Source organism: Pantherophis guttatus, chromosome 2, assembly GCF_059756535.1.
Source record: "Pantherophis guttatus breed Tessera chromosome 2, ASM5975653v1, whole genome shotgun sequence".
Taxonomy (NCBI): domain Eukaryota; kingdom Metazoa; phylum Chordata; class Lepidosauria; order Squamata; family Colubridae; genus Pantherophis; species Pantherophis guttatus.
Window position 1 is genome coordinate 113723778 of NC_142064.1, and position 23655 is coordinate 113747432.

General features: G+C 39.5%; 2 protein-coding genes across 5 annotated transcripts in view; one reads left to right on the forward strand and one right to left on the reverse strand.

Moving 5' to 3' along the window:
- The first annotated feature begins 3037 nt into the window (after nt 1–3037).
- On the forward strand, nt 3038–8573 carry GADD45GIP1 (GADD45G interacting protein 1). Its single transcript, XM_034434489.3, has 2 exons — nt 3038–5080; nt 6768–8573. The coding sequence occupies exons 1-2, from the start codon at nt 4758–4760 to the stop codon at nt 7099–7101; spliced, it is 657 nt and encodes a 218-aa protein (XP_034290380.1). The 5' UTR covers nt 3038–4757; the 3' UTR covers nt 7102–8573.
- A 2746-nt stretch (nt 8574–11319) lies between these two features.
- The window catches only part of LOC117675628 (tetratricopeptide repeat protein 39A-like), a 43375-nt gene continuing 31039 nt past the window's right edge, over nt 11320–23655 (reverse strand). For 2 of the 4 annotated variants that reach the window (XM_034434487.3, XM_034434485.3), the window contains 8 exons: nt 22491–22550; nt 20104–20265; nt 18589–18680; nt 18036–18156; nt 16175–16286; nt 14707–14821; nt 14409–14525; nt 11320–13318 (listed from right to left, as the gene is read on the reverse strand). In XM_034434487.3, coding sequence (XP_034290378.1) covers nt 13201–13318; nt 14409–14525; nt 14707–14821; nt 16175–16286; nt 18036–18156; nt 18589–18680; nt 20104–20265; nt 22491–22550 — 897 coding nt within the window. In that variant the 3' untranslated portion in view covers nt 11320–13200. Of the gene's footprint in view, nt 13319–14408; nt 14526–14706; nt 14822–16174; nt 16287–18035; nt 18157–18588; nt 18681–20103; nt 20266–22490; nt 22551–23655 lie in introns of those variants that run through there. The other 2 variants (XM_087888562.1, XM_034434488.3) reach the window with 2 other exon arrangements.

A 23655-nucleotide genomic window follows, 5' to 3' on the forward strand; every position in this document is an offset into this window, starting at 1 on the left:
GCATGTGCCTGTCCGAGATGTTCTTGTAACCTTTCCTCTCATCTGAGTTTAAGCAATGTTTATCTACATATTACCCTGGTAACAAATCTTCCTCTCTCCATAAAAGTCACCCTCTTTATTTTCCACAACTGCTGATTGTCAAAATGGACAATTCATATTCCAGTTGGAAACACAATAATTAGGCCAGATCATTATTAAAGGTAAAGGTTCCCCCGCACATGGGTGCTAGTCGTTTCCGGCTCTAAAGGGGGTGCTCATCTCCATTTCTAAGCCAAGGAGCCAGCGCTGTCTGAAGAAATCTCCGTGGTCATGTGGCCGGCATGACTAAATGCCGAAGACACACGGAGTACTGTATCTTCCCACCAAAGGTGGTCCCTATTTTTCTACTTGCATTTTTTTACCTGCTTTCGAACTGCCAGGTTGGCAGAAGATTGGAAAAGTATCAGCTCACTCCGTTACGCGACGCTAGGGATTTGAACCGCTGAACTGCCGACCTGATCGACAAGCTCAGTGTCTTACCCACTGAGCCACCACAGAAATAAGGAAGTTACTTATTTGCAAATTCAAATTTAATTTTGCATGTATGTGTTTACATTTCTTTCAACTTGATTTTTAATGTCAATTCCCAATTTGCTTTATTTACACATAGGAGTTTATTCTCTACCATTTTGCTGTCGTAAAATGACCTTTTTTAGCCATAAAAATATACATTGTGCAACTCCTTCCCTATTAGGCCTACCTTATTAATGATTTATTCTGACTGATAAGTCTTATTATATTGCCTTATGCTAATAACTAGAAACTGACTTGATCAAGAATGTTTCTAAAATGCCAAACTGATTTGAAAAACTACCTGATAAGTAAAACATTATCCCAAAATAAAAGAAAAACCAACTGGTAAAGAACTTAAAAAATAAGAAACAAATGACAAAAAACTAAGTAAGAATTTGTTCAAAAGAAAGTTGTAAACAGATCATGTATTTGGAATATTAGGACTTTTGCTAAGATTTTTGAAGAATTGAGTAAAGAAAATAATTGTTCCACAGGAACATAAATTGTTTAGTCTATCAGGAAAGACATTACTGGCTGAAAGTTGAAAACAAAGCAACAAAGAAACTGAGACTTTTTGAATATAGAATTATGCCACTAGAGGGGATTCAAGTTCCAGGCAGGAAAAGGAAAAGCGAAATTTATAAAATGACAGATAAAAGTATGGCAATTCAAAGGTTTTTGAAGAATTGGGACAAAAAAATTATAACTAATCTGCCAGCAATAATCTCTGCACCTGTAAATGTATTTTTTAAAGAAGAGATGAAAAATGTGAGTAATGACAATGTGGAAAAATTTATGGAAAACAGGATGGTATCCAATGCCATAGACAGCAAAACAAAACAAAAACAAAAAAACCCCCACCAAATAGATCTGTGATGGCAAACCTATGGCACAGAAAACCATCACTCCAGGAACGCCAGCCGTCAGCCATTGCTCTTCCAGGTTCCGGTGTGCATGTGCACTGGCCAGCTGGTATTTGCGCGCGTGGAAACACAGGAAACCAGAAGAGCAGCTCCCTGGCAAACAGGCAGGCGCCAAGAAGCTGAGCTTCCTGTTTCAGCGCATGCATGCGCACATACCAGCTGGTCTTCACACACATGCGCGCCAGAAACTGGAAGACCAGGTGACTGGCGCGCATATGCATGCTGGAAACTGGAAGTTCAGCTTCCCGGCCTGGGCATGTATACCAGGTAACTGCTCTTTTGATTTCCGGCGCTCCCACCTGCACCCATGCTTTTTAAAAAGTTTTTCTGTCCTTTTTTTTACTTTTTTCTGCTATTATTTTTATAAGAATGTTTTTTCAAATATTTAATAAAAGGAAAAGAAAAAAGTGGGTTCTAAGCACTTAGAAAGGAACAGGAATTACTGGAAGATAAAAAAGTTTATACTAGACACTTTTTTTTTGACAAGTGACTAGAAGACCAAGGAACTTCTATTAGATGCATGTAGTATACCTAGATTTCAGTGGAGGCATTTAATAAATTTGACCACTTACTTGATAAAAGAGAACAATGAGGAATGGATTCTGTTAATGGGCAGGTTTGCAGTTGATTGTAACAGTCATATCCACTGGCCCTTAATGCATCTAGGTGTGCATAGAGGGTGGGAGAGAGGAGGCACACACCTCAGGATATTGTTCTAAGTGAACTGTTCTCTTCAACATTTTCATAAATGATTTAGATGAGGGAAAAGAAAAAATGCTTAACAAAAATGCAGGTGATAATTGTGAATGCAGAATAGATTTAACCTGTAATCCCGAAGACAATTAGACTTTGTTTTTCCTTGAAGACGTTTCACTTCTCATCCAAGAAGCTTCTTCAGTTCCGACTGAACGGTGGACAATGGAAGGATTTATATTTCTTGCAATCATCTGGTTGTTAGAACTCATTTCTGAGAGTCATTGAGGCCACTTGGAGGTTTATCTGTGCCCTCAGGATCTCCTGAATAGTTCCACACCATTTGCACTATTTAGGTAACCTTGAGGGCACTAGATTCCAATTCATTCAATTTTCTGGATAAAAATTTAATTTACAACTGGAACCTCAGTTGTTGCTAAATTGAGTTTTAAACCAGTCCATTTCTCTGACTAAGTCAGAAGACAGGGAAGGAAGTTTTTAAGAAACGGGACACAATGTGTCAGAATACTGTTGATTTAAAGATTTCATCAAATTTCTCCCAATGGACCTCCTGTTTTTTCACTTAATGTTACTTTTTCTTTTAGTCCAGTAAGATGTAGGATGCTCAGTACTACTACCGAAATATTATTTCTGATATATCCTGAAACTATTGATTACTTTTGTCCTAGAAGTGTACATTCATAGTCAGACTTATAGAAATATACTTCATCATGCAGTTCCGGAATAAGGTTTTAATCATACAGTAGTATCTTGGATACACGAAGTTAATGTATGGAAGTCATGGTCTTTGATTGTGACTGAGCACTCATTAACAAATGGAATGATGCAATTTGTGACACAAATTATTTTTTAATTTTTCTTTTAATTAAAAGGTGGGGTTTTTTTTTACTTTATTCTCCCAGCCTTTTCCAGGTGATTGATAAAGGATAAGATTTCTGATGGAGGATTAAATAATACATTTCATTAATAGAGATGATCATTATCAGAGAGATTATTGTTTGACGTAAAAATACTGGAGATGTCAGAAAATAGTCTATGCTACTGTCCATGCCATTAGATATTTTTCACTGTAGTATCCTCCTATAAATGTACTGTATATACTTGTATATAAAACTCATCTGTGGATGACTCTCAAATTTTTAACCAAAATACCATAAAAATGCAATTAGCCGACATGCACTTTTCATAGTATTTTGCTTAATAATTTGAGGATTTATTTATACATGGATGGGTTTATATACAATTATATATATTCCATTATATGTGGGAAGTATTTAAAAAATATTTAAAGAAACTATTATCATGATCCACTTTCTATTATTGTACTGTATTTTATTGTATTTCACTGTATACTGTATTTCACTGTATTTATACTGTATTTCATTGTCCACCCAAGGCCTTCATTTCTATGGCATCCTGCTTGTAATCCACAGATCTGCATTAACATTAAATTGTTAAATCCCCATGATGATGTTAAAATTGCTTTTGATAACTTGCAATAAAATGGAACCACTTGTAACTTTAGGGACATTAAGGGAAAAGAGGATTGAAAACAAGGAAAGTCTGAGGAAAAAAACGTCTACAACAGATTTGCTGCCCCATCCTATTTGCTAAAAACAAAAAAAACCCACCCTCATCTGGTCAATTTCAAGACATTAGATTTTTTTCATAGTGGCGGAATACATTACGCGCCAGCTCTCCCCAGAGGCCGAGGTACCCGCATTACTCCAAGTTGCAGCTAAGGATAGAGTAGCCGTAATAGGATACCCAAATATTTCACATTGAAAGCCAAATCTGGCCCTAGGTTCTGCCTCAGTTTACCTTCCCAATAAGCAACTGAGGCGGAAGATTATTTAAAAGGAGTTTATTAGGGTACCCTCATAAAATGGGATCTCTCTCTGACAAAGGAGAACACACCCCCCCAGCCCCACGTTTCTCTCTCTATAGTTTAACACAACAAAGAAAATGCAAAATGTTACAAGAGAGAAAATAAATCAAATTAAAATACAAAGTAACTATGTTACTTAACAAATTACAAAACCCATGTCATTTGCCTCTCACACGAATTAGTTTCTCAGACAAAAAGCCTGTTTCTCGGACTGCAGTGGCGCTGCAATTGAGGAACCTTAGCAGGAGATTCCAGAAAAAAATTAGCGCTGTGCAAATCCTCACATAAACAAATCTCGTTAAGATGCATCGCTCCTCTGAAGCCTTCCAAATCCTAATTTCGATTTAACGAAGCCACGTTGTGTCGTAAAGCACTTGCGTAAAGATGCATTGCAACTTTTAGAAACATAATGCAAAGATAAAAAATATGACATCGGAATCAAGCTCAACTTTGTGTCAGGGCTTCGCTGTTTCTATGACGAAATACCTTCACCGCCACACAGCAAACCTCCATGACCGTTCGGAAAGTTCCAAAGATGGAGGCGCCCGCGGCGAGGAATAAACTTCAAAATGGCGGCCGCCATGCGCTGGCATCCAAGATGGCCCCGCCCACGAGAGGGGGGAGCTAATTCCAAGATGGCGCCCTCTATAGTTCCGGTCACCTGCTAAGCGCGTTGCAACATGGCGGCCCGCGGAAGTCGGCTGCTGCTGGGTGGCGTCCGGCTATATAACGCCAAGCCGCTTAAGTTACAACTGAAGGGAATCTATCGGGCGGACCCTGCCGATCCCTGTACTCCGGCCTGGCAACTGACGCCCGAATATGAGGCCAAGCTGTTTGGGCGGCACGGGAAAGCCTCCGGGGTGGACCCGACCCGGTTGTGGCCGTCGCTGGAGAAGCTGCAGGAAATGGAAGCTGAGGAGAGAGCCTGGTACCCGTCCTTGAAAGAGATGCAGCAGTCGCTGGATGCCAAGGAGAGCGAGGCCGAAGCCAAGCAGCGACAGAAGTGAGGGAGGCAGAAGGAGGGAGGTTGCGGGTGGCCGCTTTCGCGAGACCCGAGGGCAGCCACGCGGGGAAGCCTCTCCAGCGATGCAATTTCAGCCTTCGGGCTTTGCTGGGTCGTTTCAGAAGGGAAGGACTGTTCTTCACATAAATCCAATCCAGGATTTCTTAAACCTTTTGCTTCGGGAGGACCTCAAAAGATCTTTTGCTTTCAAGGGTTGTATTTCAACATAGGCTGGCAAATAATTTTGATTTCGCGGACCCCTGAGAAGATCTTCAGGAACCTCCCAGGCTCTGGAGCCACACTTTAAGAAACGCTGGTCTCATCAAAGGAGCTGTGTAAAATGCTTGGTTCCAGGGGCCCATTTGCCACTGAGCCAACAAACCAAATGCTTGGTTCCAGGGGCCCATTTGCCACTGAGCCAACAAACCATGCCACAAGGGAATGGCCCTTGAGTTGGCCTTACTTGAGGCCCAATTGCACATCCTTGGTTCCGAAACCCCATCAGAGAGGTTGTTGCAGAATAATGGGACTAAACAGAGGAAGGCCTCCTGCAGCAACACGAAATGAAAATTATATACCTCTGATACTCTTGGTGTGGGGATAAGGATTTGTGAGTTGCAAAGGGTGGATTAGCAGATCTCCCACAGCAGAGCAGCATCCATAAGCATTTGTTCAGTGTCCATCTTTTGGGCAATTATTTCTGCACCAACAGAAATCCTTTTGTTTTGGTTTTTTCATTTTGCATGTTTAAATGTAGTTTGCTTTGTAGATGTTTTTACTCTGGGTAATTTCAACAGTATTTGAAGGATGCTGGTAGAGCTGTCCTCAGAGGCATTATTTGGTGTACCATGAGTTTGAAGCAAAACACCTGATAAAATTTAGAGCAAACAATCTTTGTATTAATAAAAACTAAGCAAAACTGAGATTGCCATGCTATGGTTTAGTGTTGCTGCTCTTGTCTGGTAGATCAGATCCAGAGCAACATGCTGGAGGATTGGTTTGCTTAGGCAACTTCTTCTCAGGTGCTGTCTGAGTTTTTATTCTTCCCTCTCATGAAGTGGTGGAAGTGCCAAATGAATCAGGGCATGGTATAGTAATCTAGACAAAATGAAAGTAGTATTGATAGATGACTTTTTTTGTAGAGCAGTGTTTCTCAACCTTGACAAACAAGAAGTGTAGATTTTAAATCCCAGCTGGCTAGGGACTTCTGGGAGTTGAAATTCACACATCTTAAAGTTGAAAAATACTGCTGTAGAGAAATATGATATTCTATATGAAATTGCAGGCTCTTTTAAGGAGCACATTTGCAATTTGAGTAACATGCTCATGTTAGATGGCAGGTAAAATGGCATTTATGTGAAGTTTCCACTGATTGTAACTTTGGGATTTTTTTACACTACTTTGAGGACTCAAGTGGCATAAAATGCAATTTGTAAATTGCTGGTTTAACAGGTTAAATTGAGCACCTCTCAATATTTTAGATCAGTGTCATGGTATCTCTATGAACACTATCCAAAATGAATATTTTAAATTGTAAAGCTATAATAGACTTGGGTGTTAGAATAACTATTTAGTATGAACCTATTCACCCATTAAAGTGAAAATGCTGAAAATAAATTGAAAACATACTTTCTATGTCTAGAGCTGTATAATGTTTTGTTTCATAGTTTTGTCTTTTGCTTTATAGAGAGGAGGCAATTGCTGCCAAAATGGCCAAAATGCCACAGATGATAGAAAACTGGCAGAAGGAAAAAGAGAAACGCAAGCTCAAAGAACAACAAGAAAAAGAACGACGGCGGTTGTTACTGGCTGAGGCCCGGGAACAATATGGCTATCACCTGGATCATCACAGTGCTGAATTCCAAGAGATGGTGTTAGAAAGAGAGAAGATTAAACGGATGGAGCAGAAGGAGGAGAAAAAACGTATGAGGGGGATTCTGGCCAAAAAAGCAATGGAAAGCAAAATTCTTTCCTCAACTCCAGATAACAAGGAGGAGATGGCTGAACAAAAGGATACCTAAAATACTGTATTATCAGTCTTTGAAATAAATCTGCCTACAGATTGTGACATGTAATTCTCAGAGGCCCAATCAATTTACTGCACTTCTCATCATGCATTAAAGGCCAACTTAGAATTCTTATGGAATGTGGAATGCTTCACTGTATAGAACAATCTAAAGTCCTTTCTCTGCTCTGCCGTGACCATTTGGAACTTCAACAATAGATTTTTTAATAGCAAATGCATTCTCTGAATTTCTCTTCTCTCTCAAAAAAGCAAGTTCTGTTTGCACCATGTAGCTCAGGGGTCCCCAACCCTCGGGCCACTATTGGGCCATTGCCTATTCAAAACAGGGCTGTGAAGCCGCTTACTCCCAATGCTCCAAAAGTGGAACAGTGGGAGCAGAAGCTGAGTGGGACGAACATGCCCTGCTCAGCTTTTTTGACTCACCAAGGCTGCCTGCGCAGGGCACCCGATCTGCTTTTCAAATATCGGGCAGCCTCCATGAGTCTGAAGGAGCATGAGACTGCGCTCCCACAGGCTTCTATTCTCTGCGCCAAAAGCTTTTGCGAAGCTTCGGGAGAGCAGTCTCGTGCTGTTTCAAGCCTTCTGTCCCTTTGCAAAAGCTTTTGGCATGGAGAAGCCTGAAGGAAACAGTGCTCCAAAGGCTTCTTTTCTCTCTTGTGTGAGTGGAGCTGCATGTGTGCATGCCAGCACACTGCTTGTGCAGCCTGGTTCCCCCCTACCCCTACCACCCCCACCAGCCCCCACCAAGTCAGACTGCAAAGTTTGGGAACTACTGAGCTGATTGCCATATTCAATTTGTTGAATAAATATAGCTGGAGTTTTAAGTAAAAAAATATTTACTTTTAATCAAATGGCAGGATGTGGTTAAATACACACACACACACACACACACACACACACACACATTAGGCATCTAAAAATAAGTCAGGTTGTGTAAAGATAATGGAGTCCACTGACTATAGGGGCTGGCACTCATCTCCATTTCAAGGTCATTGAGCCTGCGCTGTCCAAAGACATTTCTGTGGTCATGTGGGCAGCATGACATAACCATCCTACCAAAGTGGTACCTATTTTCTCACATTTGTATGCTTTCGAACTGCTAGCTTGGCAGGAGCTAGGGCAAGGATGGGAGCCGCCTCCACAATGCTCAGGTGTCAAAACTGGGCTGTTGGCTTTCCAGCTGAGAAACCCAGTGTCTTAATCACTGAGCCATAGCACCACCCTAAATGATTATTGCCTAGAATTTTGGCTGGATGTTGTTTGGTACATTTCCTAATGGTAACATTACTAAATTTAACTTGAAACATTGTCATCAGTAATAGCCACAAAGGAGGAATGTCTCTGACATTATTCCTTCAGCCTCTTGTTAAAGGTAAAAGAATGTAAAGTATTGAATCTACTATAGTTGTATATGGCGACAAAAATATCAGATGAATGGGCCAAGCAATAAACTTGATATTTTTCCCATTCCTTGATCAAGTTCACTCTTCTCAGTGTGTGTAGGATTCACACTAAGGATGTACGTAAATAGACATGGACTTGTTCTATGAAAGTCTGCTCTGAATTTTGGCATATTTGCTCCATTCACAATTCTATACCAACCTTTCAGCATTATACCTTTATTTGGCTGAATTCATGTTGAGAATCTGGATTGAATGCCATTACGCTTCCTGCAGCATTCTATACAGCTGGGATAATTGAGCCCATCAAATAAGATGGATTTGCTGCATCCAAGCAAAACAATTATTTTGGCTTGATGCCTCCATCTTTTACAGATGTTCATCGGTTTTAAATTTTTCCTTACAATAATTATGAAAGGGACAATCCACCAAAACTGAAAAAAAAAAGGGGGGGGGTTATCCACTGAACACTTTTTGCACTAAATAGCTGTGCCTGAGCAGAGGAATTTTGAAAACACTGTATACATAACCCATTCAGCCTTAACCCCCCTATGCACACTGTAGCTGAAGGAGAGGCTGATGCTTAGTGTGGCATTGTGTAAAAAGCAAGATGGTAGGCTGCCTTCACTACAAACTGGTTAGCTGAGAAGATTTTTAGTCCAGGTACACAGTGGCAGATTGAAAAAGATTTGTATCAGTACCTGTAATTTAATACTCTGGTTCCCTCTAGTGGTAAAACTAGCGCAAACTCATTCAATCTCGGAACAGCTTTTATTTTGATAGTGCTCCTAATGAGTGTATTAAAAGTAGGGAACCAAAGAGAAACTATTCAAAGTAGATCAAAGTTCTTGCCATCTAACAATATTTTAAATAAAAGGTTTGTTTTTTTCTTTTGTGATTAATTAGGTCCTCAAAATGGCACATACCTGCAGAATCATTTAAAGGTCTCTTGGGGTCCTTATTTTCTACAGGATTTTGGGAAACTGATGGTGATACTAGTTCAAATCTAAATGACATATATTCTCCAACCTACTGTTGCTATTTCCTTTGGAAGAACTATTGATACAATGCATATGAACAATTATTTAGAGGAAGCTTGTTTTGTGTATTTATAAATAATCCTTTGTTTTAAAGGAAATATTACAAATGAAAGGTAGTGAATACATAGCTTAACTCATAGCTTTCGTTAAGCATGAAGCAAATGTATTTAAGATTAATCAGTACTAGAACCAAGATTCTTCTCATTACTAAATTATATTCATTTTTCAAATTATAATTCAAAAATATTTTTGAGCTATGAATTTTCACATGCTTTATTTTGCTATTTCTTATTTTGATGGAAGCAGTATTTTGTGTGCCTCTGTTTTCTTACATGGTGTATTGTCATAGCTTCTTACTATTATATCATGGAAAGTAGTAATTTACAGTAATTTGTAATCAGCTTGCAGTAAATTAGGTCTGAATTCCCTGTTCCTCGTGACAATTGGATTGAGATGTCTGTAAAAATACTGTATATGTAAATGGCTGCATCATCCTGAAGATAAGGATTAACTGGGCTCATCTTTGGCTGGTGCTATTCAACCTCAACCTACAGGATGGACTGAAAAAGGTAATCAGATTTGCAGATGAAACAAGCTGGAAGGAATGGCTAATACTTCATAGCAATCTTAGCTACTTTAAGATATCTGGACATCTTAAAGACACCAAGGTTGAGAAACATGGATTAGGATGAAACTGACCGTGACAGGTTTGTGTGTGGGACAATGCCAGCAGAGTGATATTGGGCAATGACAAATACACCGCCTTGTATGGGAGTAGGAAAATTCATATAGAAAAGGGTACAGGAATAATGACAGGGATAATTAGATATACTACTGTGTCATCAACTGAACCTGAGTAAGCAATGTGAGACAGCATCTAAAAGGGCAAATGCAATCTTCAGCTACATTAATAGAAGCATCCAGATCACAGGACGTAATCATTTCATTGTAGTCTCTGCTGGCCAGACCACTTGGGGTATTGTGTCCTGTTTTGAGGATCCACTTTGAGATGTTGGTTTAAGGTTAGACAAAAGCTATCAAGATGTTAACGGATCTGTAAACCAAGCACTTCATGCAATGCCTGGGCATGTTTTGTTCACAAAGGAGAAAAATGATATAATAATCAACCAATCCAAAAAGCTGTTGTGCAAGAGTGGGTCAATGTGTTCTCTGATGAAGGTGAGAGCAAGACAAGAGTCAGTAAATTAAAAAGAAAAGGCTGAATATTAGAAGTAATTTCACGATGCCCAGCGCTATTAAGCAGTGCTTAATTCTCCCTTGCTGGAAGTTTTCAAATGAGGATTGGATTGTCACTTGTCAGAGCAATTTAGAGGATTCCAGGACTAGATCCAACCCCTGGACTGGATGATCTTTGAAATAATATTTACTCCTGGCAACTTCATGGACAGGTCCATGCAGTTTTCTTGGCAACATTACAGAAGTGATTGGTCATTGCTGCCTTCTAGAATATTTTAACTTTCCAGTTAAAATATCCCAGAACTGAGAGTCATTGACTCAAGATCATCCAGCTAGTTTCTGTGCCTAAGCGGGGCCTAGAACCTGGGTCTTACTGCTATTTGTCTAGCATTCTAAACACTGGGTCACCTTGGTTTTCAAGGTGGTTTATAAGATCCCATGCACTCATACTTCTATTATTTTTATTATTCCTTTAGGAGCATAATGATGAAACATGACAAAGAACCAACACCAAAGGATAACTCAAGTAACAATAAAGATAAGTGTTTTAGCAATAAATCTACAACACAACAGAAGTAGAATTGATTTCATTTATATTCAGTCATTGAAGAATATGCCAAATTCTATATTTACATATTTTCAAATGTGCTTTTCTGTGCCTAATTATGTTAATATGCTCACATTATGTGATATAACATTATCTAATTGAAGTTTGCTCTTAGATTGGACAAGAATTAATATGATCCACATTGGGCAAACAAATCTTATGTTTAATGTATTTGGAGGTAATCATGCAAGTCAGGGTTTCCCCAAAGGTGCTTTTCTAAAAGGCAACTGGACTTCCTTGGTTTTTGGAAAACATTTTGCTTCTCATCCAAGAAGCTTCTTCAATTCTGTAGTTCAGGAAAAAAAAACCAAGAAAGGCCAGTTGCTTTTTGGAAAAGCACATTTGGGACAAATCTTATGCTATAATGTTTCAGGAACACATGAAATGTATTGGTCAGTAGGATTAACCCACATCCTATCTTCAGAATGTCATTTGATTCTATTTTGGCTAATAAATGAACTGTTAACTGTTTCTGTTACTAGATGTAAGTGCTACTGTAGCAAGAACTGACAATTTAAATACCACTTAACATAATAGACTTTACTCATTCCATGAAAATTGTTCTTAGGAAAAGGAATACTAACAACAAAGGTAAGGGAAGCCAGAAGAGCAAGTAAAAACAATGAAAGATAGTATGTTCAAATGTCCTGACCACACAATAAAAGAAGAGATGCCAAAATGTCCCCTTTTTGCCTTTCCATCATTGTTAATGCTAATTACACCAAATATAATTTTAAAATAAGGACTGCAAACAAGTACAACAAAAACCACATCGGCTTATTGGCTTAACTGTATGTCTAATAAGCAAGTCCTGAGTAATAGTATGGCAAGAAGTGTCCTGGGTGGATGAGACAACCAACAAAGGCATTGAAACTGCTTTTAAAAAAAGAAAAAAACCATATTTCAATATCCCAGTGAATCTGTGGAACCAATCTTAGTTGTTAATACAATAATCAGATTGAAAACTGATAAGATCCATCAACTGTTTTTGACAAATTGATCAGCAAAGAAAATACTGGGCCGAGTATTGATGTGAACAGAATTCTGGAAGTAGTTTTGAAAATGTCTAAGTCCAGTTACTATTCTTCATTCTGCAATATAAACCGCTTCCTGATTTAAGGGATTTTGGTCAGATTGTTTGCACCCATCCCCAATGCTGTAAACATTTTAAATCACTTTCCAACATTTAGAAATGTTCTTAAATAGAGATTGAGCTGATTAAGTTTTGTTTAAAAAAAAACATTCTCTGTTCTTTTGAAAAAGAGAAAGGCCACTGTAGAGAGTTGAGGTTCTATTATGTTTCCAGCCAAAACTGGAAGTCTTTGCTAAATTAATTGCACTATTAAGCTAACTCCCAATGTGACAGGAAGGACCATCTGATGTGCCTTGCTGATTAAGGAGCACAGACTGAGAAAGAAAGTGGGTGAGGATTTCACATGAAATTTTTTAAAAAAATATTAGGAGGCTGGAACATCCATGTTATTTCAAAGTTATGATGAGATTGAACAGAACAGAAAATAGGACAAATGTAGCCCTCATTTGGGTTGATTCTAACAGAATATATCATGGAATATTGAAGATTGGCTGCTCCTGTCAGCTTCATTAATTAGCAAGCAGCATTTTCATAGCTACTCCCTGATTTTGGAAGCTGAAATCCAGTTAGGTAAGACCCATCCGTGCTCATCATAAGACATCAAACACTAGGCCAGAAGCCCAGTGGTATAATTACAATACACTCCTTCAAATAGGCCCACCCCAGGAGGTAGACGGCATCCCAAGCCCTCATATTTTGGCAGTTCTTTCTTTGGTCCAAGCACCCCTAACAACACTTTGTGAGGAAACCTGTTGCCTTAGGAAGGACTGGTTCCATCTGCATCATTTTCTTCCTGGTTGGCCTTAAGTTTGGACAATACAGCATGGATCCGGAACAGTGTTCGTGACTCCATTGAATAATTTTTGTAGTTGTTCCTGGTGGGAAAAGCATTCAACAATTGTGATATCCCTTATATCAAACCTGTATGTATTCTGTACACCAAAAACTATTTCAGGAATCCAGGTATTATCTTACAGGATAATATTTGATATTTTGTAGAAGTGTCCTAAGGTAGATGTCCAAAGGACAACTAAGCATCCTACCGGGTCAGATAGAGTGGACACACTCCTAGTTCCTTCCCCAAATGTTGTCCTCTGTTGGGATCTAGGAATTGTGCCTTTTCCCTGGCAGCCCCTGTCCTATGGAACACTTGCCTTTTGAAATTTGGCAGGACTCCATTTTTTTCAGCCTTCTCTAAGGCTTTGAAGACCTGGCTTTTCCCCCCAAGGATCAGGAGAAGATTAGATGATGGTACATTAGCATATATGGCTGCCAGGTGTTTGTAATTTCTAATATTTTATGTTTTAATTGGTTGGTTTATAGTTTTTAAAATAATTTTATATGCGTTTTTTTTTTTCATTTTTGATTGGGGTCTACCAGAGGTGGGTTTCAGCAGGTTCTGACCAGTTCTGTAGCGAACCAGTAGCGAAAAGTTTAAGTAGTTCGGAGAACCAGTAGTAAAAATTCTGACTGGCCCCGCCCCCCTCTATTCTCTGATTGGGAGGGAATGGGATTTTGCAGTATCCTTCTCCTGCTATGCCCACCAAGCCACGCCCACAGAACCAGTAGTAAAAAATTTTGAAACCCACCACTGGGGTCTACCCAGAGATGGTTGAAAAATGGGCAGCTATGTAAATGTTTAAATAAATAAATGTCTAGATCAGATGAATGTAATCTAATAAAAAGAAATGCAATGAGCAACACTGGGAAATACACACTTGCTTATTAAATTACTAATCAAGTGGTTTGACTCAAAGTAACTAAGCTGAGAACTTGCTAGTTCTTAGTCCTACTTAAACTTACTAAGAACTTGGGGAACAGAGGAAAACGTAACTAGGTAGCTAGCAAGCACCTTTGGGCCCTTCTCTCCATGAGATTATAAAACTGTCTCAAATGCTGTTAAGCTACAAAGTAACTATATCTTCCAGGGAAAAATATTATGAGATATGCTGAGTGTTTACTTACTTGGCTCTCCGGAGCAACTGCACAGCCTCTTCATTTTGGCCTTGTGCCACATACAGCAGACTCAATTCCAATAGTGCATTAGGTACCAAGTAATGATCATACTTGATCTTCTTCTCACTGTAAGCAGATAGAAGGCTGGAAGCTTTCTAAGGTTTGCTGTAGTGCAGCTTTCCCTGATATCAGCCCTCCAGATAGGTTGGAATTAAGTTCCCAGAACAGTCAATAATGCCTCACACTCCCCACCCCCAATTTCCCCCCCAATTTTTCTATTTTTTTATCAAAGAGACCTGCATCGTACCTGCTATGGATAGCACTGAAGCACGCCTCGGCCTCCGTCAAACTGTGCAAATGCTTGAAGACTAGACCTTTGAGAAGTAACACGAGACACTGGTCATCTACCTGGTACTCACTGGCTGAGGAAATTGTGGGAAGAGAAATTGAAAGAGCAGAAGAAAAGTTAACCAGGCTAAGCAGTTACTGCATATTCTACTTTGCAGAAAGGCTAATTGGCAATATTTCTATTCATATTATTCACGTAGCAGGCAGGTTACTCACTGCTTGTACAGGTAAAAACGGAGCCCATACATCTCCCTGCACATCTAGAACAGCTTGTTTGTGATGCCAAAGAGCTAAACTACAAAAACAGATTCCCCTTCCAAAATGTACAAGGAGATGTTTATTATTTTTAAAAATCAGATGAATATCCCACTTTTCCTCCAAGACTTTAGATTCATACATAAAACAGAATTATAGAGCTGGATGGGCCCATAAACATTATCTAGTTGATTCTTTTGTACAATGCAGGAAAAATCCAATTTTTCCCTACAGCCAGTGATGGAATTCAAGTAATTTAACAACCAGTTCTCTGCCCTAATGATTTCTTCCAACAAACAGTTTGCCAAACTGCTCAGAAAGTTAACAACTGGTTCTCCCAAACTGGCTGAATCCCACCACTGCCTACAGCAGTCCAGTGGAATAGGCTGATCTGAGAGAATGATTAACCAAAAGTCACCCAAGCTAATTCAACCTTATTTTCAGGGACAAAGTATTTGCTAAACTACTCTTACCAAAAGCACCATAATTTAGTGTTAGGGTAAATAAGAATGCCCAGCAAAGAGGATGGGGTTCTAGATGGCAGGGATTCACAAAAAGTATTCCCAAAGCCTGTGGGCAGTTTCTACCAAAAAACTGAAAAAAAAAAGTTGAGGGAGGGGAGAGTTGCTATGAAAAATAGCTCCCTGACTTTAATGTAGACTTTTGTCCCTGCTGCTTGATTTAATATATCTAATTCTCCATTTCTCCCAAAATATCCCCAAGACTTTAATATGCATGATTTCCTTTTTGAGTTGATAGACTTATTTAAAATGTTAAAATCATGTTTGACACTCATGCGAAATGGATGCTGGGGAGGGGAATTTGCCTATTCATTAAAAAAAAGTCACAAAGAGGGACAAAACCACTTAAAACACTTATTGATCAGAATATAACCCATCACTTATTCCAGGTGTTTCTTATAGAATGATTCTTTTCCTAAACATGGGTTTCGGTTGTTAACCATTTCTTATTTTCTGAGAAAGCATGGCTGTAAACCAGAGTCATTTTTGGAAATAAAGATTATGCCAATGGTTTTGCAGCCTGCTGATTCCTGTATTTAAATTGAAAGATGAGGTGGGTCAAGGAGCCTGATGATGTCTCTGTTGCTAAGCTGGGGAATTTCTGTCTGTTGACACCAACTTTGCTCTACGTGTAGGAAGCCAGCGTGCTACCTGGTGCTTCTTGTAGCTGCTTCTCAGCCTGTATCAGAGTGTCTAAAGTTCCTTCCAACAACTCTTGCTGCTTGCCCAGCACTGTAAATCCATTCCACATGTACATCATTTCCTGAAAAAAAGATAAAACCAACACAGAAAGTGAAGAAGAAGTGAAAAGAACGACTAGGTCAAAAGGACTATGGATAGCAGTGTTCCAATATTTGAGGAGCTGCCACAAAGAAGAGGGGGTTCATCCTATTTTCCAAAGCAGCAGAAGGCAAGACAAGAAACAATGGTTGGAAATTAATCAAGGAGAGAAGCAATGTAGAACTAAGGAGAAATTTCCTAACAGAACAATGTAGAACTAACCAGTGGAACATCTTGCCTTCAGAGATTGTGGATGCTCCATCACTGGAGACTTTTAAGAAAAGCCTGGATAGCCACTTGTCTGGAGTGGTATGGGGTCTCCTGCTTGAGCAGGGGGTTCAACTAGAAAACCTCAAAGATCCCTTCTAGCTCTATTATTCTGTTACTTAGAATTGTGGCAGCAGCTATAAATAGAGGGGGCATATTTTGTCATTCTGCATCAGGGAAGAACCAGTTTGGCATAGTAGTGAAGGCACCAGGCTAGAAACCAGGAGACTATGGGTTCTAGTTCTATCTTTAGATATGAAACCAACTAAGTGACCTTGGGCCAGTCATTCTATTTCAGCCTTAGGAAGGAGGCAATAGAAATATTGCCAAGAAAATTGCAGGGACTTGACCAGATAGTCACAGGAGTCAACATTGATTTGAAGGCATACTAGGGAACCAAAAATTTCATTCCTGAGCTCCCCAACATGTGAGCCAAGCTATAGTGTATACTTACACATTGCTTGCAGATTGTTTAAGATTATTAATTTTATTTTGAAGGAATCAGTTGGTGGAGGATCCACAAGCGAGGCCTCACAACAGTCCCCTACTAATTTCCATTTTAACTACTAACTGCCTTCAAAAGATGGTGACTGCATTCCCCTGCACATTCACAGCCAGTTATGGATGCTTTTAGCAGGAAACAAACCTAGTTCCTTCTTTTAAATGTGTTATTAGTTTTAAGGTGACCTAGATCTCTTTATCTTCTAAGCCAAAAATCCAGGTTCCATGATAGTCAAGGCACTAGTGTTAAAGTAGAGCTTTTTTTCCCTTACTGATTCTGAAGATCTTTTAGGATGCAGTTATACAATTTAGATATGGGTTTGAAATTAAGCTCTGTGCATACAAAAGGCAGAGAACTCAATCTAGTGTGGCAAATGTGCTTTATTCCTATAATTTTCTACTTCTTTAAAAAAAACATATTATAATTTTACTGAGATTAGTTCTTCACCTATAGATAAAATGCTATCTGGGAAAGAGTAATAAGTTGGTTTCTGTTCTGTAAAAATCCTGCCATTTGGAGCATGAATATCCATTGTTGGCAGGCATTTCTCTGACAACTCTCAATTAAGTAGAATCACAATAGATCTTAGCATCTTGTTTCTTGTTATATTATAGTTTTGCAAGGCAAAAAGATGAAAAAAAACCCCATTACTTTTGTATATATGCATCTGGTACATGAAATAAGTGCGCGTGCACACACACACACACACATGGTACGTACACAAACACATATATATGAATGGGAGAATGTGCCCAAGAGTGTGTTTCTCAGTTGTGTATATATACAGTATGCAAACAGGCTTGCCAGATAATTTAGGAAGAACATCCATTCCAGATTTCACTTTTGACCTGCAGTTCATGGATCAAATATAAAGACTGTCAGCTTAGCATAACTGTGAAGGAACCTTCTCCTGCTTTGAGACTCTGTGCTGCGAAATAGTAGAGATCAACTTTCTATCCTTACCAGGGCTGGCACAGGTAAGGGAACAGGGTCACGCGATTTGTAGCGCCTTGCTTTGCGAATGGCAAATTTCTCTGTGGGTGGTGATTTCCCAGCAATTCTCTGTTTGAAAGAGGAAACCTGCCTGTAGGGTAAAAGTATGGAAATTACTGAAGTTTCACAAAGGCAGGTATGTGGAAATTAAAAATCCTAAGAAAGTTTAGAAAGAGTTTAATCCAGTTCTGTCACATCAGACTTTAAATCACAGTTTTCAGTCCTTTACATGTAGTCCTTTAAGTAAGACATCGATTGTGCTTCTGCCTTTTGACAACATTCATTCACAAGGAATTCATTCATTCACTATGCAAAAATGTCGGTGGCAAATCCATTGTAATTCTGCAGATTCCTAACCTTGAGAATTTGTAGTCAGTTTTACCATTGGAACAAGGGAAAATTCTTTAAATCTGCCTGGGGAATTTTGGGAGTTGAAGTCCACACATCTTAAAGTTCCTGAGGCTGAGAAACAATGTTTTAGAACATTCATCTTAAATTGCTCCCAACTTTTAAAATCTCTTACCTAAAAAGTTCAACCTCTGCTTCACCAAAGGGCCGTGGCTCATTAGCAGGAAGCATGCTAAGGAAGGCAGCTTTCATGTATACATACATTGCCTGCAACAAAGTAGAACATTACAGGATTCTGACAGGGGCCAATTTATTTATTTACTCATTTAAAACATTTATGTAGCTGCCCATCTTATGCCAAACTCTGGGCAGCTCCCAAGAATTAAAACAACATAAAAACCTGTGCCCATCTTATCTGGCATTCTTCTTTCCCAGCAGCCAGCATTGTCATCTCTACAAGATAGACCAGGCTAAGAAACCAATGCCAAGAAGATGGACTATTTTTATTGTAATAGTCATAGTAATGGAATGTTGCAAGTCTGAATGCAGTTCCCCCTTCCTCTCTTTATCTTCATGTGAACTAGGAAGAACGTGTCTGAGACGTTTACTGAAATTAGTTTCTTGGCCTGGGCTCAAACCCTGTTTATCTGACTGTTGTCTGAGTGGCAGCTCTTCCTCCTGTCCTTCAAAGCCATTGCCTATGTCCTCTATAAGCATGGAAAGAGGCACAATCATCCTCTTCCATTACAGCTCCCCAGGCAGCTATTAGTTGTTAAAATATGATGACTGATATACAAGGTAGTAAACAAGGAATAATCACAGATAATACAGAATTTTATGAATTGTTCAGCCCCATTTGAAAACTATTTAAATTAATGGTCATTGGATTTGCCACATCTCATGGAAGCACCTGGCATAATTTAACAATATGTTGTATAATGAAATACTAGCTTTTTTCAGCCCTGAGTCTCTTTTCACTTCAATGAGTAATCCAAATTTCTGATATTGTAGGATAGGGGAAATCTGCCATATTTTCTATCTCAAGGCAATTTAATAATTTTCTTCATGCTTACTTTTACCCACTTCCACTTCAAAGTAAAAAATCCTAAATATTCCCCTTGCTAGAGAATTAATCTAATCCTCTAAATATTATGGTTGCTCTTTAAAAAAAATTTTTTTACAATATTCTCCTTAAGGTATGGTAACCATACATAATGTTCAAAGTATAATCTTACCATCTGTCATAATGCTGTGGTTACATTGACAGTTTTATATTTAATTCCCATCCAATGAATCAAGCATAGAATTTGTGCATTCTCTCTTTTTATAACAGTTGTTTTGAGCCATGCACTATGACCCCACAGCCCCATTCGTGATCACATGTTGCTACCTCTTAATAGATAAAGGGAGTATGAGACCTCAGCACCAAGGTTATGGTACATCACTTCTGAAAGTGTGAACACACAGTTGACTTTGATACCAGGCTTCAAAACTGGAAGAATTGGTGCTGAGTGACTAAAGGTGGAATCAACAGGAAAGGGCCAACAAACTGCCAAGGTTTCAATAACTTTGATGTACTTTGCCTTTTTTTTTAGGAAGAGATTTTCAGTTTCCATAATTTGGTATAATGTTTGAATATTTTGCTCAAATACACCTGGATTGCTCTTTAATTGCTGTACACCTTTCTAACCTTAGACCAGCGGTTCTCCTTGCTCAGCAGATCTGCGTAGAAGTACGCCATCTTCCACATTCCTTTGTAGGCAAAGCACCACATCAGTTCCCAGTAGCACATGTGATGAAACTGCTTCCAAGCTTGCTGTGCTGAGCAGCCCTCTTCAAATTTCTTGATGGCCTGGCCAGGGAGGGAAAAGTCCAAAAGGAAAAGTATGAAGGGTTTAAAAAAGTTAACATTTTTACTGGCAAGGAGGAAACAGGGTTCATATCAGTGGTGGGTTGCTACTGGTTCTCCCCAGTTCTTGCAAACTGGTAGTGGAAATTTTGAGTAGTTCGGAGAACCGGTAAATACCTTTGCCTGGCCCCACCCCCAATCTATTTGCTGCCTCCCAGTCCCAATTCATCGGCTAGAAGGAAAAAAATCAGGGCTCACTTGACAAAGAAGAGGAAAAAAAACAAGACACCTTAGCTTTAAATTGAGAAGCCAAGAAGCCTCCCAACTGATCGGCTAGAACCGATCCGCTCCTTGTAAACCGCTTGGTAGTGGTAGATTGGCAATTGAGGCCAAGCTGCCTGAAAGTGGTTTCCAATGCTTTCGGTGGTGGCAAAGCGGCAAAAAACTGTTTAAACTTTTGCCGCGGCGCTTCAAAGGGCTGCCCTACAGCTGATCAGCGGTAAAAGGCAGTGTGGTGGTAGACCAGTGCACTCCCAAAACAAATGGGTAGACCGGTGTGCTCCAAAAACAAACAGGTAGACTGGAACGCTCCAAAAACAAATAGGTAGACTGGAACGCTCCAAAAACAAATGGGTAGACTGGTACGACTCTGCAAGCAGTAAAAGCCTGGTAGACCAGTACCTCTGCTAAATCCTAAATAATTGTTTGTCACATGACCATCAAACCACACGCTTCAAAGGGCCGCCCTACAGCTGATCAGCGGTAAAAGGCAGTGTGGTGGTAGACCAGTGCACTCCCAAAACAAATGGGTAGACCGGTGTGCTCCAAAAACAAACAAGTAGACTGGAACGCTCCAAAAACAAATGGGTAGACTGGTACGACTCTGCAAGCAGTAAAAGCCTGGTAGACCAGTACCTCTGCTAAATCCTAAATAATTGTTTGTCACATGACCATCAAACCACGCGCTTCAAAGGGCCGCCCTACAGCTGATCAGCGGTAAAAGGCAGTGTGGTGGTAGACCAGTGCACTCCCAAAACAAATGGGTAGACCGGTGTGCTCCAAACACAAACAGGTAGACTGGAACGCTCCAAAAACAAATGGGTAGACTGGTACGACTCTGCAAGCAGTAAAAGCCTGGTAGACCAGTACCTCTGCTAAATCCTAAATAATTGTTTGTCACATGACCATCAAACCACGCCCACAAAGTAAGCCACACCCACAGAACCGGTAATAAAAAAATTTAGAACCCACCCCTGGTTCATACAATACTGGAGGTAAGTTTCTTCTTAAATTCAACTTCCTAAAAAAAACAACATAGCTTCCTTTTTAAAAATAAGCAATCACAAAGCAATGAGGCCTAGATGTTTGTTAAAATAGATTTGAAATTTGGGATATTATGATAATTCAGAAATACAGCGATACCCAGTGATTGTCTATGTGTCATTACTCTGAATTTAGAGTTGAAATAATTAGATGAAAATTTCTCTTTGATGAATAGTAATTGAGATGTGTGGGACACAAAATTAAATCCTGTATTCTGAACTATGTATGCTGCAACCTTCTTCATCTTCCATCCCAGCAAGTGGTGGGTCTGAGAACAGGATGTGCTAAGATGACGATTGTTATCATGAAAGGCAGAAGCTTAAAATTTTCAACATAGTAATATATCAGACCTAAAAATAATTTGTAGGATGATTCAGACATACCGTCAGAACTGCCATCTTCATCTTAGCGTTTTGCTTGCATCTGCCATGAATTGTTAGGCGATGGGGGAAAGAGGAAATAGGCAACTGGCATGTAGAGGGTAGAGATGAGTTAAAGGGAATGTGGGTTGACAGAAACCAGAGATGTGAGAACCAGCCCTTTCCAGTCTTCAAGGCCACGGAGCCTTGAAGAAAGGAATGCAATTTGCAACAAGTGGTACCAAACATCTGAGCGGTTCCCAAAACACCTATGCGGCATGCCGCTAGATGAAGCAAAGCGGCCAAAGGGGGAGGGCTGGGGAGAAGCGGAAAGTAACTTTTTGTTACTTTAGTTTAGAACTTTAGTTCTAGCCTGCTTCTATTGCAACTATGAATCCTTAGTAAAAGAACCTATCACTTCAACCAAATGGAGTTGAGGGTCTTTCTTTTCTAGGGACTTAGTTGGGCATGCCTGACACATACCCTCCACGATGGTAGAATACATATTAGTTAAATTCCTGTTCTGATCCTACTAAAGCACCTCACCTCATTGATGTTCCCTTTGATTTCCTCTATCCTCCCAGCAAAGAACAAGAAAATGGCACTCTGTAAAATTAAAGAAAATGATACTCAGGTATGGGGAAACAACTATAAGCAATATGACAAACCCTATGTTTGTGGATTGATCCACTGTATCCCTCCACATTATCCATCCAAAGCCATCTTTACTGGGATAAGAAATCTTATCAAAGGTGATAGCAAAAAAACTAGCCTGAGTCCCAGAGTCCTCATGGCGCATATATCTCATAGTGGGGAAAGATCATCTCAAATATTTCTATACCACTTTAGATAGATTAGTTCCACTTTTATCTGCCCCCCCATCCTTTAGAACCTTCTGAAGCTTTTAATGCATGGGTGACAAACTTTATTATTTATTATTTATTTATTAGTTCAATGTATATGCTGCCCTTCTCCGAAGACTCAGCGCGGCTTACAATGCACTTATAGCAATATCCTTCATTCTTTTGTATATACCTGCTTATTAGGGCTTTTGGCCCCCCATAAGCGGTGTTTCTACAAAGTCAGCTTATTGCCCCCACAATCTGGGTCCTCAATTTACCTACCTTGGAAGGATGGAAGGCTGAGTCAACCTTGAGCCTGGTGAGATTTGAACTCGCACTAATTGCAGGCAGCTGGCAGCTAAGTCTAACAGCACTTAGTCTGCTGTACCACCAAGGCTCCTAAAACTTGCGGCGTCACGTTGCTATCACGTGATGTTTCGTGATGTTTTTTCCTTTGCGGAGCTGGGGTGGGTGTGACCTACACATAACACATCTGGCCCATGGACCACCAGTTTGACACCTGTGTTTTAGTGCATCAATCAGTGTTTAACCACATTACCTGCCATATCAAATTAACAGATTTTGCCTTAAAAGGAATGCCTAGCAAATCTTTTAAGCATTGCTACACAGAAGGTAAGAGTTTGAGTTTAAATGTACCACATTTTTTTTACTGAAGCTCTAAATGTAAAAGGGCTGAACTGAAATATTCAGAGCCTTTCAGAAATTTAAGGAAGCCTAAGATACTTTCAGCTTTTGACGCCCTTTACTGTAAAAAAAATTTAAAAACTGGAAACAAAGTAAAGCACCAAAAGAGAGAAATGTTATTTGATTATCTTTAGCAAAAGAAAATAAATATGAATCTAAATCTG

Excerpts from the sequence above, each read along its gene's own strand:
- GADD45GIP1 (XM_034434489.3), top strand. The coding sequence starts at position 4,758 with ATGGCGGCCCGCGGAAGTCGGCTGCTGCTGGGTGGCGTCCGGCTATAT. Across the intron at positions 5,081-6,767 it reads GAAGCCAAGCAGCGACAGAA|AGAGGAGGCAATTGCTGCCA; the intron begins GTGAGGGAGGCA and ends TTTGCTTTATAG.